Source organism: Cryptotermes secundus, unplaced genomic scaffold, assembly GCF_002891405.2.
Source record: "Cryptotermes secundus unplaced genomic scaffold, Csec_1.0 scaffold247, whole genome shotgun sequence".
In the NCBI taxonomy this organism is placed as follows: Eukaryota; Metazoa; Arthropoda; class Insecta; order Blattodea; family Kalotermitidae; genus Cryptotermes; species Cryptotermes secundus.
Genome location: NW_019740656.1, coordinates 2,842,349 through 2,863,449, shown reverse-complemented (window position 1 = coordinate 2,863,449; position 21,101 = coordinate 2,842,349). Strand labels below are relative to the sequence as shown.

Sequence of the window (21,101 nt, the reverse complement as noted above, 5' to 3'; positions counted from 1 at the left end):
GATACAATACTCATATGTTTACTTGTGGAAGCCTTTGGATTCGAACTCAGGCCGTTTGTATGGTTTGAAGTGCTCCTACAACGTTTACTAAATGACATTTAGTAATTCTGACGATTTACAATATTACTGGCCTAGAATTTACTAAAATACAAACGTACATTCATATAAAATAGATTTTATACTGTAGATTTTTTCTTTATTTCATCTGAACTAAAGAGTACGCCATATTGGCTACTGATCACCTGACAGTGACCTTGAGTAGGGCAGGGCAGGGAAGCAGGAGGGGGCGTAGTACACACGTGCCGTACTCTTCGTCCGTTAGCTTCATTCCGTCATCTCTGTGACATCACTGATTGCGTCGCAGGATTACAGTGGTGGACTGGTTGCAATGTCATAACCGGGAGAAGCTGCTACTCCGTAAATTGTCATTAATAATTATAACTGTATAATGCCACAAAACTTATTGTTAGGGTATCCTTGGCGTTGCTAAGCATAAACACAAGGTCATAAAGGCGTATGGAGGACATGAGGACAATATTTATTCTAGATCACAACACAAACGTTGAAGTGAGTGGTCAGTTTCGGGCTCCCATAGCATTACTTACTTATTCATGGAGCTGAGCCCTTCTTGGAGAGCCGCCAATTCTGCAGGTACTCAAGTATTTCCCAGCATTATATGGTATCTGAAGGTTCATTACCGTGTTCACAAGAGCCCTCAACTGGTCCCCATCCTGAGCCAGATCAATCCAATTCATACCATCCCATACCTATCTCTCTAAGATCCATTTTAATATTGTCCACACACCTACGCCTTGGTCTTCCCAGTGGTCTCTTTGCTTCTGGATTTCCCACCAATATCCTATATGCATTCCTCTTCACCCCCATTCGTGCTATATGCCCTACCCATCTCATCCTCCTTTACTTGATCATTCTAATTATACTTGGAGAAGAGTACAAGTTATGAAGCTCCTCATTATCCCAAAGCTTTATTTCCAGTTATTTATTTTATTTTGTAACACTATTTTTTTCTTGCTGTAGTTGAAGATGTCCTTAAGATGCAACTTGATATCACATTTCCACTGTCTTCTAGGTCTATGATCATTTCACTTTCCAAGACGTTTCCATTCAATTATTGTGGCTTGCGTCCTAGCTACATGCCTATCCCATCATAACCTCTACTTGAAGAACCTCACTTGGAGATCTCAAGTACCTTTCACTTTCCACTAATATTAACTCTCCTTTAAAATATTTTCCTGAATACTTTGCTTTCACTAACTTGGAAATCCATTTTTATATTAAAATAAAAAGCACTCAACTACAAGCATCTTGATCTCTCAAATGCATAGTATAAGCAATAATGCTCCACATGTAATTGTCTCTATTACCTCTTTCATTTTTCTCTCTTCAAACAAAACAAAAAACCAAACAAACTCCATGGCCTGTAGTCCGCAAGCGAACTCTACCGAGCAACCTCCGCTTTTCGGCGAAGTTAGTGTCAACTTTTTGCGGATAGAGGATGTCGCGTGGTCAGCGCAACGGATCCCTAAGGCCATTAATCCCGGTTTTCTAGACCGGAGCCGCTGTTTCCTTGAAACAGCTCCTCAGTTATCACGAGTCTGAGTGGACCACGTTCCAGACCCACTATTTCACAGAAAATCTGGTAGCGTAAGGAATCGAACCCGAGACCTCTGGATCTCTAGCCAGGAACTCTGGCCACTAGACCACAGAGGCAGACTCATTTTTCTCTCTTCAACGAAAATAATTTTCTTCTACATTTTTTTTTTTTCGATTATTTATGTCGCTTACTCTGAGCATGAAATGAGTTTTTGTAACCTAACGATAATTACTCTGTATCGTAACTAATTGGTAGTTGCAGAATATAAAATCTTGTTTAGTGGGACCACGTGTGGAAATCTGGGCTTTGTGTGTTTAAACATCTGGTTTAACACTTTGCCATGTCTAAAATAATTTTTAGAGTCCGACACTGGAAATGCAATTCAGTATCGATACATCAGTGACATCATAAGACGATTCGAGAACAACCCCGCGAAGCCCGCGAACACGACTTCTCCAAGTTTCACATCATTGGGTCGTTGCGCTGCGTACGGAGAGGTAGGTCCGTTAGGCTTGTCTTCCCGCTTTGTGTGGAAAAACAGTGTTTGGCGCCGAAAGTTGTAACTAGTCATCTTGCAAGTATTTGTGACTTCATATTATTGCTGTGAAATTAAATGTCGTCTAGAAACAATTATAAAGCGACTTCAAACAAATTTTCTTGTCCAAAAGTAATTCATGGTACGAAGCATTACTGTGTTTGTAATCGTAACGAAGTACAGTACATTGCAACATTACAGTACTTAATTAAAACAGCTACTAATTAATTATATAACTTAAATTGCATATTACCAAAATCGAAAATAAGTAATTATTATTTTAAATATTCGTTAATTAACAGGACGGAATAGCTGTGAAGTTCGTAATAATTTTGGCTCACTTTGATGGTGAGACGAAAGGTTAAGTATTAAATATATTCGAAATGAATAACTTATTTAGAAGTTTGAAATTATTTATTTGCCAAATTTCACATTTATGCCAAATTCTTAATTAATAGAAAGTGCATAAGGTGTATCCGCAGTTGTAAAAATTGATATAAAATTTTCAGTGCAGTATTGTAGACATTCTGGATTTTTCTCCTGGCGCCAAAAAGAATATTGGCGGCAAGCTAAATTATAATATTACACGATTTTTTATTAACAGTGGTTTGTGAAGTTTCTTCACAGTTTTATTACTTTATTTAACAAATTTCATCATTAGAAATATAGAGCTATGCTGTGTATGAAAATTATATAATTATTATTTCCAAAAATCAACCCAATGTCTTCCAGGTAAAGTTGTAGCCACGTTTGTTTCATACGCCATCGAAAGCTATGTATTTCAATAATTATTTCTAATGATTGATTGATTGATTGATTGATTGATTTCGTCACTGTAGATCATTGTACATGATATAGGACAAGTCAAGTTAATTCTGAATATTAACAAATTAATAAATGAGTAAGATTAAAATTACAATAGTTACAATTGTTTACAGTTGATTACAATTTAGAATTAGTTAGATATTCTTATTTGTGGAGAATTTGATGGAATGAAGATTGGCAGGGGAAACCGAAGTACTCGGAGGAAACCTGCCCCAGCGCCACTTTGTCCATCACAAATCCCACTTGCCCAGATCGCAGTGGTGGGAAGCCAGCGACTAATCGCTTAAGCTATGGCGTGGCCTTAGAATAATGATATGGATAGCTAGTGTAATGTTCACTGCAGATTGGTGCCCTTCTTGATGGCCTGGTATTCTCGATCTCTCTCTAAGCGGCCTAGGTAGACGTCCCTCCATCACATGATAAGTAGGTAGACACTGATAAGATAATAAAAAACTCATTTTGTTGTACAGCTCATGTGAATAATGCATCACATAATTATAATATTTATTATTCATCTTAATAGAATTATTTATAATTATTATATGATTATGATTAAGGTGAAGAATATGTGGAACTAAGCATCCACCACACCATACGTCTTCATGACGTAATGATTAATTAGTTAAGTACTTTGCTTTATTATGGAGATTATGTGAAAATGGATCACAGAATTATAACATTTACTACTCATCCAAATAGAATTATTTATTATTCTATATTTATAATTATTATGCATAACTATTAATAGAAAAGGGGATAACCAACAAGCTCTTAGAAAGGCCAGTTTAATACAGAGCGTATGTGAACAATGGATCACAGAATAAAAAATTTTACTAACTATTTTTTAGAGAATTATTTTTAAGAATTTTATAACTATTATTATTACTCCCATTTATTGTGATACGCTTTTAGAAAATTCAGTTGCCATCCATTTTCACTTGTAGGTTAGATACTATGAGTATTTTAAAAAATTTTAGATTTTCAAGCCATCCTGACAGGAGACTTTTCTTAATTTTCCACAGACCATTCTCTATAGTAATATGAATCTGCCCGAGTCCTTCCTCTCTGATTTCAAATAATCTTACAGAACTCCTTTCACTGTATCATAATTATCTGTCCCAGAATTCTGCTTGTTGACTCTCATGCCCCCAAGACGGAGCCTAAGCATTCTTCCCAAACTTTGGTATATATCCACAGAAATGCAAGGCTTCACACCCCAGCACGTCATACACCAAAGTTGAATAAGCATCATTTTCCTTCAGAATAACAATATTCGTGCTGTCACAATATTCTTTCCAGTTTCCCCTGTAATGCTGTGTTCACCATTTAAAGCCCAGCGGTAACTGCATATACTGTCGTCATCAATAAAATACTCTGCATTTTGTCCACAGAGTGTCTCAGTATTTCATGTGATTAGGGAAATAATCACTGCTTATTTTGATAAACTGCATGAAGCAGTTGGCCCTGAAATATAATAGTTGAGCCTCAGGTTGTATTTTCAACTCATATGTGTATACCATCCATGCTACTTCTATATAAAATGGTGGCGAGTTACATACAATATTTTATTTTAACAAAATGTTACAAGCATATCAGGAATCTTCAGGTAACATTACACTTCTTCAAGAGAATTTGTTTTTAATTTCTTATCTTATTTATAAAACTACAAAGCTGAAGTTACTACGACCAAATCGTTGTGTGTGTTCTTGTGCTAGAGAGATTACTGTAATTGCACCATTCTTCATTTCATTATTAAAGTTTAAAGTGAAGGAGGATTTCCAGGGCTTTTCCATTTGATCTTTCCTCAATGTTTGTTCATTTGTTGGATGTTGTTATTGTTGTAATTTTTACTGTTATTGAGTTACTTTAATTTTGTGTATTGGTTCTTCTAAGTTTCTTTATCCAGTTGTATCAGAGTCTCTTGTTAATTGTGTCTTTTTTTTTTATTAATATGAATTGTTGATTTGTACCGTTTTGAATACAGAATTTGTCTTGGTCCATATTAATTGACGTATCTGTAGATTTTTAATGGTACTGGGCTTCCTTGCCTCATTGCTTGAGAGATACCAACTGGTGGTAATTTATCGATATGGTGTTGCATCAGTTACTGGACTGTGGACGCTTGATTTTTCATATGGTGCTACCATCAATTGATATAGTGGCCAGTCCTCATAATGGTAATGTAGTGTGTTTTCTGTGAGGTGAGACCTTAACCTTTATGTCATTATAGCTTCAGCCACATATTATAAGTGGAAAAATACCAAGGGAAGATTGTTTTCATGTTGAACCTAGTACTGATGTTTTGTGGCAGTTGTACTGAAAATTGCAGCCCGATTGCAGACATCTCCTGTTATCCTTCTGTGGTTTCAAAGGGATAATGTTATCCCTAGCCCTAAGGTTAGTTATTCTGATATTATTTCTTCAGTTCAATATTCTCTGTTTTGCTGTCCCATGAAGCAATTTCCACTGATATTAAGCTTCTCATATTCAGTGCTTCATTCATTGTCACATGTTGTTGCCTGTGTAAACATAACTTCCTCTCAAACATGTTAAGACAAAGTTGACCCTGTGTGTAACTAATTAAGCACTACACCTTGAAGACATATGGGGCGAGTTGAGTCCACATTTTCTTGACCTCGGCACAAGTTGGAGGTGATTGGTTAGCTTCAAGCCTCGGCTGCTTTAACCCCAGGAAACAGCCCCAGGTACCCATTTTATAGGAGGATGGGTGAAGCCCGGTTTTTGAAAATTCTATTTATGCTATCCAGAATTTATATATAATTCCGCCTATATGCACCCCTGTCTTTTTCTTCATAAGAGGCTTTATGTGCTGGATAATTAGGACCGTCAAATATTCCACTTTACTTTCATTAATACATGTGTATTTATAACTTTTCTTACTCGTAAATGTGAATGGATTAATCCAAACTGGACTTAAAATAACTTATGCAGCAGGTACAACATTGTTAAATATCTTGTGTGGTAAATATTTCAACGATACAAAGTTTTTCACATTCTTCAGGAGTTCTGTAACCTGGAATGTCCAGAATGTTCAATACAATAAGTTTAACAACATTGACTACTGTAAGTTACATCAGAATTTGTCCATGAATATATCTCGTGATGTTTGACCACTCACAGGCAGACAGACAGACAGACAGACAGACAGACAGACAGACATGATAAAATGCAAATGAAGAATGCCACTTCTGCTATATTACAGCCCATTTAGATTTAGGATCTGAACTGTGAAGTAACATATGGAATTTAAATTCATACAAAGAAAAACATTAGCAAGTTCACATATTTGCTTAATTGTTATCCCAAAGTAATTTGTATTTAACAATTAATTCTATAAATTAAAAGCAAGCAATACTACCATTACATTGTGGTTATTTTCTTAAAACCTTTAGCTATCTACTGCTGTGAGGTGGTGTGATGAGGCATTATTATTGCAGTTAGGTTGTGCCTTGATTCTGGCTATATTTCCAATGTCGTCTATTATATTAAACCTTAAATAGTGTCACAGATAAAGAAATTTTGTGCAAAATTCTACATATGACCGTACAAATTGCCAATTTCTCTGCACTAACACACTAACGTACTAAAAAGTAGCACTTCATTTTGCTTCTGCTTGTAGATCTCTTTCCTTTTGCATGGCCGGCAAACACTAACTTAACATGATTTGTACGTTCATATGTGCCCACTGCCATGTGGTGACTGAGATTTATAGAGCAAAATATATTCTTTTGATTCAATGTCTCAGCAGTGCCCCAGGGCCTCTGGATATATCAATTTATTTTAATTTCCCAAATATATAATTTTTTTTATCAAACATCACAATTATATTAAATAAGATCTCAAAGCTGTTAGGTGCGACAGACAGCCAGACGGAAAACTTCCCTTTAAGATGTCCTTTGATATCCTAAGAATTTATGGTTATTTTCTTCGGTAAGATGGACGACCAGCATTCCATTCCCGGCAGTGCTACATTTTCTTTTCTCAACACCATCCAGATCAACACTGAGGCCCACCTAGCCTCCTATCGAGTGGATACTGGAGGCACTTTCCCTGGGCATAAAGCAGCTGATGTGTGAGGCTAACCACTACCCTCCATCTAGTGAGGAGGTCAAGAAAGTTGGAGCTATGCCCCCATTCCCCCATATGTCTTCATGGCATAGTATTTAACTAATTATGCACAGGGAACTTTTCTTTAAGCTACCTTCCTATAGGGTGATTTCTGTTACTCTGAGGCTGCTTATTGTTCTTGTCAGTAAGAAATTTGTCAGTATACAATACAATTGTCAGCAAAAACTGTCTCCCTTTTTCTCTGAGGTGTCTAAATATATCATCCAGTAAAAATGATACCAATGTAAAAATGTCATCAAATTTAATGAATACTGCTTCACTATATGGTATTTTCTGTTGTCCTCAATTTTCTTGTGATTGTCTTCAGCAATTATTATGTCTGTATAAAATTTTAAAATTCTGGTAAACATCTTCTGCCTTTAAGGTCTTTTCTATGACTCCGAAGACCTCACGCTTCTCTCCAGTAAGAATTTTATGAATGCAAAATGTCGCCACATTTCAGTGAATACTGAATGAATGCCTATGAGGCTTCTTCTGTGACCTTAAGGTTGGTTGTGACTTTATTCAGCAAGAATTATACCAATATAAGATATCAATCAAATGTTAATAATTGCTGCCTCCATATGAGGTCTTTACTGTTGTCTTGATTTTTCTCGCAGTTTTCATCAGTAACCATCATATGGTTATAAAATGTCATCAAATATTAGAGTTCACTGCTTTCCTATAAGTTCTCTTTTGCTGTCTCAGTTTTCTTGAGAATTTATTCAATAATAAATACACCAACGTAAAACGTCATGAAATGTTGATGCTGCTAACTCCCTGTTAGGTGTTTTGTATTCTGATTTTCTCTAAGTTTTCTTCTGGAGGAATTAAATGAATATAAAGTGTTGCTGAACATTTGCTTTGCTATAAGGTGTCTTCTGCTGGCCTGATTCTTCTTGTGATTTTCCTCAGTAATAACTAAACCAGAATAAAATGTCATCAAATGTTAACAGACACTGCCTCCATGTGAATCAGTATATGTTGTCCAGGGGCTTCTTGTGATTTTCTTCATGAATTTTATAAAATATCATGAAATGTTATTGAACATTTCCATTCTTTAAGACGTTTTCTGTTATCCTGAGGCTCCTCATTGTTTTCTTCAGCAAATGCACTTAATGTACATTCTACAAAAAATATTAGTTTACAGTTTCTCCTTATAAGGCATTCTAGACTACCACCAAGTTTCTCTTTCATTCCTCTCTTTACATATCTTCCATAATCACATCTCACTTACCATCAGATAACTTCAACAGATGATAGAAAATGTCTTTTATGTATTCCCATTCTGTCTTCCATTAACATTTTCAAGAAATTTCATAATTTTCCAGTACATGAATATTCATTACCATCATCCCCAAAGCCCACAACTATGCTCTAACATGAAGCACTTTAATACAGTTCATATTTTCAGTACCTGTTTCTATTAAGATGGATTTTTATATTATCCTCCAATCCACGGTTTGATGTCACAAGTCGTTCTGCATTCAACTTTTTATATGCATTTTCCCAAGTCCCAACATTCATGTCCTTGTTTATTTAATCACAGTAACAATTGTGGGTGAAGATTATAAAGAATGAAGATTAGAAAGGTGAAGATTAGAAAAAGCTATTTCGACTGATACAGTGGTATTATACAGTCTATAAATTAATGATTCCAGACATGTAACAACATATTTTGAGTAAAGAATATATACAGTTAGGACCTATTATAGAAGAGGTTGGTCTAGAAGTAAACACAGAGAAAACTAAGCATGACATAAAGATAGGAAATATAAGTTTTGAAAATGTGGCACAGTTCAGATATTTGGGAACAACGATAACAGATCAAAACCTGATTCAGGAGGAAATTAAGAGGCGATTGAACTCGGGTAATGCTTGCTACCATTCAGTCCAGAACATTTTGTCTTCTCGTCTGCTGTCCAAAAACATAAAAATTAGAATATACAAAACTATAATTTTGCCTGTGGTTCTGTATGGGTGTGAAATATGGTCTCTGACATTAAGGGAGGAACATAGACTGAGGGTGTTTGAGAACAGGGTGTTGAGGAGACTATTTGGACCAAAGAGAGATGAAGTCACAGGAGGTTGGAGAAAACTGCATAATGAGGAGCTTCATAACTTGTACTCTTCTCCAAGTATAATTAGAATGATCAAGTCAAGGAGGATGAGGTTGGCAGGTCATGTAGCACGAACGGGGGAGACAAGGAATGCATATAGGATATTGGTGGGAAAGACAGAAGGAAAGAGACCACATGGAATACCAAGGCGTAGCAGGGTGAACAATATTAGAATGGATCTTAGAGAGATAGGATGGAATGGTATGGATTGGATAGGTCTGGCTCAGGATAGGGACCAGTGGAGGGTTCTTGTGAACACGGTGATGAACCTTCAGGTTCCATAAAAGGCTGGGAAATTCTTGAGTAGCTGCAGAATTGGCAGCTCCTCAAGAAGGGCTCAGCTCCATGAGTGAGTAAGTAAGTAATTAAGTAAATAGGACCTATTATAGCATTACCATGGACTTAAGTTCCAGTATTTTTATGTCCTTATATTTTACTATATGTAATTTTAAATTCCAAAGGAATGTAATTGCATTTTCATCTTCAAAATCAGAATTTGTCTTGAAGTATAGAATATTGTGATATTCTGATAGATTATGAAACCAAGCTAAATACATTCAAAAGTATCATCAGTTATGAGTCGTGAAAAACTCGTAGAATGATTAAATTATAAGATATCAGACTGTGGCAAGCAAGAGTGCATGCCTCCTTCATTGAGTACCATTTCGTGAGACATTAAATATTGGTCATGTGTTTACGGAAGTGAATATGAACTCTTTTGTCAGGACTTGTGGAAATTTTTTCTTTTTTGCAAACAAAGACAGTATAGCTGCTACTCGGACATAACATATACACCACAAATCTTGTAAGATATCCGTATTATGAAATACATCGAAATGTTTGTGTTCATTATGAAAAAGAATTGTGTGTATTTTCGGTCACATATATAGAAAATATTTTATCAATAGTGAAAAAACGCAAAAACGATTTATGTTTCGTGTGATCACACCCAAGAATATATTTGTGAAGAAGAAAATTTCAGTGTGTGTGACATTTATCAGTACATCAACGTTACCAGCCATGAACACAAACTATTCATGCTTAATAACAAATCATTGCCAGTGCCATTGAGTGAGTGATAGAGCTTCATAAAAATAAACTCCATGCTAGTAGCATTGTTAATGACATTTTCGCTGTAGAGTTGACACACATTTATCCAGTACTGCCATACCACACGAATTTTAAAACATTGATGTGTTAGTACAAGTTCGCCATTGCTTGTGATACAAGTTTTCAAGAGGAGATCAAGAGTTCTGGTTTCATATGTGAGGATAGTGTCTTGTGTTGTGTATGTGATCGCAACGACCCATAAGTGCTGGTGAGACAGTGTTGTGTTGTGTTGTGTTGTGAGATCTCCTTGCACCTTGCCAACGGCTGCAACGTTCGAGGGGAAAAACCGGAGGCCACCCGGAGCAGAGTTCGAACCAGGGACCATGGCAAGAGGAGCTCCGCACAAACAGTATCGTTAAAACCACAACAGTGCTGCTCAGAACCTTTAGCAATTGAGGGCCCATCCTCAGGGCTTAGGTTAAAGTCGAGTTGGACATCCTGTGTATTTAATATTTTTTTTTACATTAGTTTGTAAGGTGTTGTCCTCCTGCCCTCCCTGTTAGGTGCCCCCAATAGGCTTTCTGGTTAGGCTGTGTTATTACAGGGGACGTTAGGTAGGTTTAGTTATTGGTATTTCTGTGTGTGTGTGTGTTTTTTTATACCACAGGGTGACAACTTGACAGGGTTCGGTCGACACGACAATGAAATCAGTGCGAGAGGGAGAGAGATAAAAAGAACTTTGACAGTCACTCCCTCTGAATAACTCGCACTGGATGGAAAAAGATTCAAGAAAGCAAAACTTCATTTTGCTTTGATCTTTCTTTCACTTCAATGTTGAAAGATAAATGACTGAATCTATATGAATATACAAGCTAAATATAGACATTTATAAAGTGACATGTTATATTATGCAATTTTTTGTGTGGTGTGCTGTGAAGTCAATTCATAAAATGTTACAGTGATGTTATATTATGTTATGTTTGTGTGTACTGTGCTGTGAATTCAGTTTGTAAAATGATATCAGGAGGAAAATACATAAGGTAAGTCAATAACATGTGATCCAGCTTCAACTTTAGAGAAGACATCGACTGCTGTGATGAAGGCACGCGAAAGGTAGGGCAACAAACGTGCTCCAGCTTCGATACATCAACTGTCATCACGAATAAATGCATCAGGTTGGTCTGCAATGTAAAGAAACCAAACTCTGCGATGCTGTTAAATGTCAAGAAAAAATGTGAATCAGTGGTCTTCACATTTTATCTATCAGCAAAAATTGCCAATTGCCATCGGAGATAGGACTTTGACATAAAAAGGCTGAACTAATGTAATTTATTCTTCAGTATATACATGTACCATAAATTGAACGTTTTATGAGGGATTGGATAGTTCTACCACTAGCCGCCAGGCTTTTGATTGTAATAGAGTTTTTCTCTGTTACGTCGCCGAATTATTTCCGTAAACTTCAAGAGAAACTTAGTCGAATTAATCGCCAATTCTGATTTTATATTTTCGAATTTAATGGAGCGCCGTGCATTCACTGTAAATTTCTTTTGTGTTTACAACAGAAGTAGTCATCGAAATGTTTCTTTTTGACAAATACTGAATACTGTAACAACGTGTTCATTTTACTTCATTGCGCCGTACTTTTATTTTTCATTCATTACACTGCGTGGCTTACAAAAATGAACGTGCAACGTATCTGAAGAATGCTGTCTTCTGGGATGTGGCGCCGTGAAAACCTCAGATCTTACATCGTTCAACGTATCTGATCAAGAATTGTGTTTAAATTAACGAACATCTTATAGAAGATGGCAAGACTACCTAAACCATTGGTGAGTTTTTGCTTTCGTTTTGTTAATTACTTCAACATTGTGTCTGTTGCTGTTCTTATATTTGTTTTTGTTCCTGTTCTCTTTCAGGTCCTGCTCATATCCTGTGCCTCAACGTGGCGAGCAGGTGAAACAAAGAACGGTGCATGCCCGAAATTCAACTTATTGTTACATTAACTGCAAATGTCTCTATTTTGATTCAAATATTTTATTACTACATATGTATGGTTATTCTTCGACTGATGTTTAGACCATTTTGGGCTTGTTTTGTCACAATATTCGAAATCGTGATAGTTCCATCGTATGCATCTTCAGCCATTTTCTAAAGATAGAATTTTAATTAAATTTAATACTTATATCCCTTACAAAAACCTATGAGACTTAAACTAAATTTACATTACATTTCAGTATATATGACCACTTTATATATGAATGTATATACTTATTAACATGTATAGCAGAAAGGTACATTTTGTTTATGTAAGATGCCTGTCTGCTGAGTATAACCATTGTCAGGTTCTGAACGATAGCAGCAATGTGGACCACTATTTCGATAGAGCTCAATTACTTCACGAGTTACTAGTGACAATGTCGAAGTCGCAGGGTGTTTATTTTATAGAGCCCTGTAACTTTCATTCAAGCCATCTTCTCCCAGTTGAATACTTATGGAGATGTATCCTACCTTGTGTTGAGGCCCTAAGGGATGTGTCCTTTAACACTAATTGAGTAAATGTAGCAAGTGGTAATGAATACTCATCAAGTTTCATCAAAATTGGTCAAAGGACTCAAAACATATATGCATATATTTTGTAATTTAAATGTGTTCATTTATACCCATAAGTAATTTCATGCGAAGGCAGCAAGTTGGAACTCCCACAAGAGACAGTCCAACTACAGGGAGTGGTGTCCCTGCCTCATGTGAGCTCCAGTTCCCATTGACCGTGTGGGTAGCACCTGGTAAGGGCTCCTTCACAGGATTATGTGGCAGGTAGGAAGGACTTGTTATCCATGGGAAGCAACCTAAGGGAAGGGAACTCAGAATAGAAACCCTGGCACTCCAAAATATGGGTTTTTTACAACAGGCTGATGATCTGCTCATGTAAAATCAGAGTTACTCATAATCTTCAAATATGCTTCACATTTGAGGGCAGAGTGGGCTGACGAGGTGAACTGTTGCAGATGATGATATAATTTGATCATTAAGAATTAATCAAACCCTACCAAATGAAAATCACTTTACAACTTTTATTGTAGGTATACTACACTGAGATTGAGTAATATTGGTGAGGTATTTTGGGCTCTGATATTTGTGGAAGGACACAATAAACAGCTGGTTCTCAAATGCACTTAACAGGGAACATAATTCTGGTTTGGTGTTAATGATGCTGGGTGTTACCTGTGACAAGTGTCAGTTCTTTGTCTTCATCATACGGAGGGGAAGTTACAGTGCATGGTGCCCAAAATGTTCTGGAGTAAAGAATATTGTGACGCTGTATGTCAGTGGAAGTGTAATCATATACTTACTTACTTACTCATGGAGCTGAGCCCTTCTGGAGGAGCCGCCAATTCTGCAACTACTCAAGAATTTTCCAGCATTTTATGGAACCTGAAGGTTCATCACCATGTTCACCAGAGCCCTCCACTGGTCCCTATCCTGAGCCAGATCTATCCAACCCATACCATCCCATCCTATCTCTCTAAGATCCATTCTAATATTGTCTGCCCACCTATGCCTTTTTCTTCCCTGTGGTCTCTTTCCTTCTGGCTTTCCCACCAATATCCTATACGCAATCATATACTTTCCTTTAATTCACTCTTGTCTGGCTACATATTGCGTGGGCAGCTCTCAACAGTTTTCAATTGGAAAAACATGAGAATGCATCATTCTTTGGCTAAACAGGATAATCTTACCATAGTGATAATGTAAAATAATTTTGTGGTGGCCAAATTCCTTATGCATGGCCTTCACTGAGACTTTGTGTTAGCTGTTCAAGATCATCTCCCTGTTTCAGAACCCAAAGGTTCCTTAATCATCACCAGATCCCATTATTACAAACATAATTAAATTCAGCAACCTCAAATTATTTTTGTTAATCAAATGTCACATTTCAGTGCTGGTGAATTACTGGCCTTTCGTTTACATGACAAGTATCTTGTTGTAATATGCTGTACCATGTTCTTATAGGAACTGCAAAATTGGGTTCTATTTATGTAATACAAACCTGTAGTATCATCATCTCAGGCTGTGTTTTGACAAGGCTTTTTTGTCTGCTAAGTCCCCTTTGCCCTAGAACTACAGATATAACCTCAAAACAAAAGCCACACATAAAATTACACAGAATTCAGTTGGTGCTGGGGAGTACGCAGAAAATATGCGTGAAATGATTGAAATTGAGATTTTACTCTATTGTACCTGGCATTAATGACAGGAAAATGCCTGTTTTTATCTCAAAATTATAAATATTTGCAATATAGCTATAGTGTCATAATAAGTGTAGCATTTTTTGTTCTGGTAAGTTTTGCTCAGATCTGTAAAGTTAATATACAGGCCATGATTAGAATTTGCTGGCCACAAATATAGGTAATACACGTTACAGGATGTTTTAACATTCACTTCGAGGAGACAGCAGAAGCGATCATATTGGAAACCATTATCTATAATTAGATTCTAAAGTGTTTCAATGATGGTGTATAACACTCAGAAGTATTAGGTTTTTGGATTTTGTCCATTGTCTGGTATACTAGAAAACACAATGTTTCTTGTTGTCTCTTACTGAAATAGCCTGGTCTCAGGTGATTAAATAGCTGTAGTTATATCAACATGAGCTGTCCAGTGATACAGGTTAGCTCTTTCTAAGGGACCCAACTGAGTAGGCATCTTCCTCCCTCAGTTAGGGTGGAAACAGATCCAGTTTCCAAAAACTTGTGTTTTCTAGTTTCTAGAATACCAGACAGAGGACAGTGTCCAAAAACTCAGCAATTCTAAGCATATTTATGGTTTGTTGCTCATTAACCTTCTCAGTACTGCATGGCACAATGTCCATCATGAGCATGTGCAGTCTGCAATGTGATAATCTGTGTACACAGGTCACCAGAAATAGTGCAAAATTGAAGCTGAACACAGTTCAAGATTATTTCATCACTGAAATAAAGTGAGATTTTGGTGAGTTCTGGAAAAAGGATACATTCCCAGTTAGGGGATTCTTAGCTTATTTATTGCACTCTCTTAACTGCATATGTTATATAGCCTCTAATATGATGATAATTTGTGAGTCATGAATTGAAAGGATATTTCAGATAATGTGTACTGTTTTAAGGTTGTGACACATCACGTGCCTAGAGGGACTCATCAGAATATCCAGTGGTCTTCTGTCCTGAAAATGGAGCCATCATATTCCTCTTGAATGCTTGTAAAGCTCTAAAAGATTACATTCCAGGAGACAGTAATCATGTGAGTTGAAATTTGAACCCAGGATATTCTAAATATGAAGCAGCAGTGCTACATTTTACAGCAATATGTATTGTTTTCACTGGCAACATAAAGTATGTCTGTTGCCTCAGAGAGACTCCTACTGCTTCTGCCCTCAAATCCAAGACCTTTGGGTGAGGAAATGAAATTTGAAAAAAAATATACCAAATGTCAATATATAAAAAATTATACTTTTTTAATACTCTAGTTTATCCTGAGTACTGTATTGTGATCAATAAAAATAACTTAACATCTGAAACATAAATTTATAAGAATTTTCTCTCCACAACCCTCTGGAAAAAAAACCAGTGATGCCTATGGTTGAAATAATGGAAGTTACCTAAAACAACAGAAATTCTCACCATTACTTGATTTACTAACCGAGCATGAAACACTGAAAGTATCATTTATTCTATTTATTCTTCATTATGAATTACATTTATGAAAATAAAGTACACTTCTACAGCAGAAAAGGATTACAAATTAAATTTGACTTACATAACCTATTTTCCCACATATATTACGTTGACAAATGAAAGGCATTTTGTGATAACAAATGCTTTGATTCAAATAAAATTGTAATACAGCTAGCTGTAATATGTACATGCAAGATGGAATACATTGTATGATAAATATATTGAAAAATGGAAATTCCTATTATGCTAAATACGTTCTGTACATAAACATCTGCATATAAATATGACAATAAGTTATCTAACTACACGGACTTACTACTATCCCAAGTTCATTATATATTATTAATATTGGCTTACCTGAAATGTTCGTCACAAGTGTAAAATTATAAAAAAATAAGTAATTATTACACACTGATAACCGTCGTCTTTCTGTTACATGTTTGTTGGGCTCAGTGCAATTAAAAACACCGCACATTCTCAGCTGTAAAACACAATATTCCTCAACTGTGCACACAAGAATTATATGGGGATACTAAATTCAATCTTATCTGTATTTACTTATGGTTTATTTAATCATGATGCCAGTAGCTTGTGTTATATGTATTGTAGGGATGGTATGACAGTGAATAATGAATTTGTAAGAATGTGGAAGGAAGTGGTACTGGCTCATGAAGCTTATGAATAATCTCAGTGAGGGTAGTTGGTGTCCCGGGGAATTCAGAACACAAGTTACCATTTGAGCCTGATCAGTCAACTTTAATCAGAATGTTGTCAGCCAGTTTATAGAAATACTTCAGCATAAATGCCACCAAACCCGCACCCTACCCCATCATATGAAGTACATGAAACAGGAAAATGGGCACAATAGTTTTTATATGAAGCACTAGACTTCAAGAAGAGGTTACTCAAACACCAGCGTCAGGGAATATGTAACTTATCTCGTTACCAGATGTTAGTCTCTGTCTTAGGGTGCTCTTGAAGAATACCACCCAAAAGCATTTTTTTAATCGGTAATTTCACGTTGCTGTCAGTAGTGAGAGTATACAGCATTGGATGATAGAATGATTGATGTATGTGGAGCAGTTGGCGGACTGAGAATTGACAATGGAATCCTAAGTGTTTGAAGAAGATTCACTGAAGTTCCTGACCTGGGATTGAACCCATCATGCCCCCCCCCCCCAAAAGTAACACAAGAGCAAATTTGGCACTGCATGCATATAAGCATATGATCTGTTTCTGTATCTTAATTTGAACAGATCCTTGTAGAACAAATATATTTCTAATATCCTGCAGTGACCATTCTCTTAAACATTCACATAATTTGCAGAGTATGAGGAATAATTAACATGCGAGTTCATAATGTTTCTTAGCATCCTGTTGCAGTTGGTAATAGAATGTATGTTCAATTGTTTACCTTTCACCATGCAACAAAACCAAGATTTTAAAACTCAGTCCTTTTAAAACTTTTCACTGCACTAGATGTTTCAGCCTACTCAGCTGTCATTAGGTGCATTGAAAGCTGGGGGAATTGCTGTGCCTTCGATGCTACTGTGTTCGGTATTTTCATATTTACATTTCTTTTAAATGAAGTCAATATTATAACATCCATACTGCACACTAGATAGGCAACAGGCATGCCAGAAAGGACAACAAATATGGCACAGGAGGAACTAGATCATCTACTACATTGTAAATATGAAGACACAGTAGTTCCCCCAAGTTTTAATGCACATGTAGCCTGAAACTTATAGTGCAGCGACAAATTTTAAAACGCTGATATTGATGCATGGTGGGCGGTAAACAACTGCAAATAAATTCTAACGTGTGAACTTCTCATGGTGATGACAATGAAGATTTTCACTTTCTGGGATGTGATACCGTGTAGTGTGGTAGAACACTGCCAGTGTTTTAGAGGAACCTCTTGCCACTATCTCCAGAGCAGAACATTAAGCTCAGCATATAAAAAAGTACTATGTATACAGGGAAAGGATGGACTGGGACCTTTGTTCGCGACTGTTTCTGGGCCTTGCTCGTCTGTATCCATAACGAACTATATGGCATCACAGCCCAGAAGATGGCAATCTTGAACAGTAATAGAAATCTGTACAAAAGCATTTCTAGACTCTCAGAGCCGGCTTCAGAATTCTCACTGTCCCTCCATGAAATACTGTTATCTAACAGAAAATTTTCTGCAAGTCAAATGTTGGATGCTAGCTCCATATTGGAACAGATGATCCCTCAAGAACATTTCACTGCACAACTGTCCCGCTCCCTAAATGTAGCAGTCAGTTTCTCACAAAAGGGTAACAGTTCTTTTCTGATGACCCAAATTAAAGTGGTGCACGTGGTAGTGTAGTTGGCTGAGGCAGTATGGTCGACTCAGCCTCTAACAGAAATGAGTACCAGGAATTAATTAAATAATTTCCCTGGGGAGTAAAGTGTGGCCGGCGTGTAAGGATGACGACCTTACTGCCATCAGTGAGCTGATTGTATATAGAAAATTTTGGACTCTCAACGTCTCACAACCATATGGGCCTTCACGGCCTGTTAGAGGGATAGCTTTACTTATCACACAGACAAAGCATGTTGCTCTAGTCACAGCTGTGGTGGCTCTGTAAAGTATACAAGTGGGCAAAGTGTTGGCAGTAATGAATGATACACTGTTTTGAATGTAATTATGTTAAGTAAATGTCTCAAGAAAAATATAACTTAGGTTTAGAGTGAAACTACTGGAGCTGCAGTCTGCAAAATCTTAGGTGGCTTGTGACTTCCTAATGCTATTTCCATAAAGGCAATACCGTTTTCCTAATATCAGAAGAATCGAAATGCTCAGTTCCACTTCAAGGTCTATTCTTCGAACAGGCATGAAAATTTATACATTCAAGAAACACATAAACGTATGTGTTCAGCTAGTAAGAAAGAAAAAAATAGAACTTGAAATGGCTGTATCCAGGGTTAGCCCAACAGACGTGCTAGATATATCTATAATTATATTCTGAGCTGATCATGAATGTTTTTTTTTAAATAGTCTGTTATCACATTCAATATGTTTATCACCTCATTCAGTGTGGATTCAAAGTGGTAGATAGGTCAGTCTGCACCTGCATAATTAATGATGCCCCATTTTGTGTGTTGGGGTACAGGTCATTGAAGTGCTTTATGCAATTTTGATTTTCCCAAGAACTGAAAATGTTCAGGCTCGTCATCTAGATAATTATGTTGGATCAGAAGTTCTGCCAGTGATGATTATTGTATTCTGGGATGTAATGCTTTATAGTCTGCAGAAGTTTAGTGACATTTCAGAGGAACATATTGCTTCAGTCTTCAGGGTCAAAGAGTGAGTGAAGCAAGCAATCAGCTTGAAACAATGTTACTGTTGCTGGTTGCTAGCTTGGCTTACTTTTCAACACTGATAAGGGAGGCAATACATTTTCCAGAACTTTGGTGAACTACTAGGCTACACAGGATCACATTCAAGAAGAACTACTCTTCAATAAACATAAGTTTTTGAGGTTATTCAAAGCAATGATTTTAATCTTCTGGGTTGTATAGGCAGACCCAGCATTTCAGAGAAACACAGTGTGTACAGAGTGAGGAACTCAACTGGGTTTATACAAGCAGCTTGCAAGGGAACATGATCATGCAGACTCGCAGAAGGGGGTGAGAAAATGTTGCCTGGTCAGGACAGTGAAACTGTTAGCGGGAACACAGCCATTTTCAGGACCTCAATATTATGTTATCACAAGAGGGAAACAGACTTGTGTGAAAGTCTACCTATAAACAATATTATGGCCTCATTCAGGGTTCTCACAATACTTGTTATGAGGAGTTCTATCTTCAGGGAAATGATGGGCTATACAACATTATATTCCAGAGATAAAAAATCTTGATATGCAGCCCTCAGAATGGTGATCTTCATAACTGCCTACTTCCCTAACCAGGTTCCATTTCCTGGATCTGATTCCTCGCCATACACACTTCATCTCTGAAGCATCAGTATTGTTATGTAAGACTAATGCAGTGTCACAACACTGAAGACCACAGCACAGACAAATGTTTATCAGAGAGAAAACCAGAAGATTTTCATCAAACAATTAAGGTCTGAACGAGATTATCAACCTTGATATTTTATTACGGTGAAAATGTAATGTAATGAAACTATATGTATTCCCCCCATCTCAATTGCATCTGAATTGAGTTAATCATTAAAATTTACCACTTCATACAGATATGAATGGCTCCAAATTTATAATCTTGTTGTATCCATATAAATATTTTGTCATCAAAACAGTTTTGCCCTACGAATGGATCTTCGAGAGAATGCGTCACTCCGCTTTTGTTTTGTAATTCGCATTATTATAATCACAAACATGGAGTTTAGGGGCTGCTTTTTTCTCTTCTTCTTCCCCATGTCTTAGAAATATGTGTGAATACTCTGATTTCCATTTTGAATACTGTCTGAATTCATCTGAAATTAAAAAAATTCACATAATAAATTCAGAGCAAACACAAAGCTATATTATGCATTAATTCTAGTTACCACAAGTCCTATACTCACAAGCTTCTCTGTATTCCAATCTGAAGAACACCAGAATCTTTCAGATCATAGAATGTCAGTTAAACCAGTGGTCCACAAGTTAATCCTCAGGCACTTTATCTATGTAGCACCATATCTACTTCACAACCAATGATTTATTTTGGTTTTATATATGCTCTAAGAGACTACAACAATTTGTAGGGTTGTGTCTGCTGTCTTGCCTTCTTTTATATAGAAACCACAAAGTTTATGAAATGGGTTCTATTTACATTTTCAGACAATGAAATATAATGAAATTCCTACTTTGTTGGGCCCAGGACCAGTGCAGGAACACAGGTAAACCAAGCGGCCAGCTGTATGTAGATTTCTGTTAAATGTGACAAATGTCTGCTGCTCTTTGGTCATACTGATATTGCGACCACTAATTGGCAGGAATGTAAAGTGTCATATTGTGACAAAGTTTAAAGAATGTTCTTAAATGGGGAGAGATTTCTCATTTCCTGTAGGACAGTATTAAGGTATGTGCTGACCCTGCTTGGGTCAAAATCATGTTTTCCAATATGACAAAGAAGTGAAA

At 36.6% G+C, this 21,101-nt stretch overlaps 1 protein-coding gene across 2 annotated transcripts in view; it reads right to left on the bottom strand.

Moving 5' to 3' along the window:
- Positions 1-15,960: 15,960 nt before the first annotated feature.
- Positions 15,961-21,101, bottom strand: part of LOC111872410 (lysophosphatidylcholine acyltransferase) — a 73,061-nt gene continuing 67,920 nt past the window's right edge. For both annotated transcript variants that reach the window (XM_023866282.2, XM_023866283.2), the window contains exon 11: positions 15,961-20,455. In XM_023866282.2, coding sequence (XP_023722050.1) covers positions 20,313-20,455 — 143 coding nt within the window. In that variant the 3' untranslated portion in view covers positions 15,961-20,312. The remainder of the gene's footprint in view (positions 20,456-21,101) is intronic.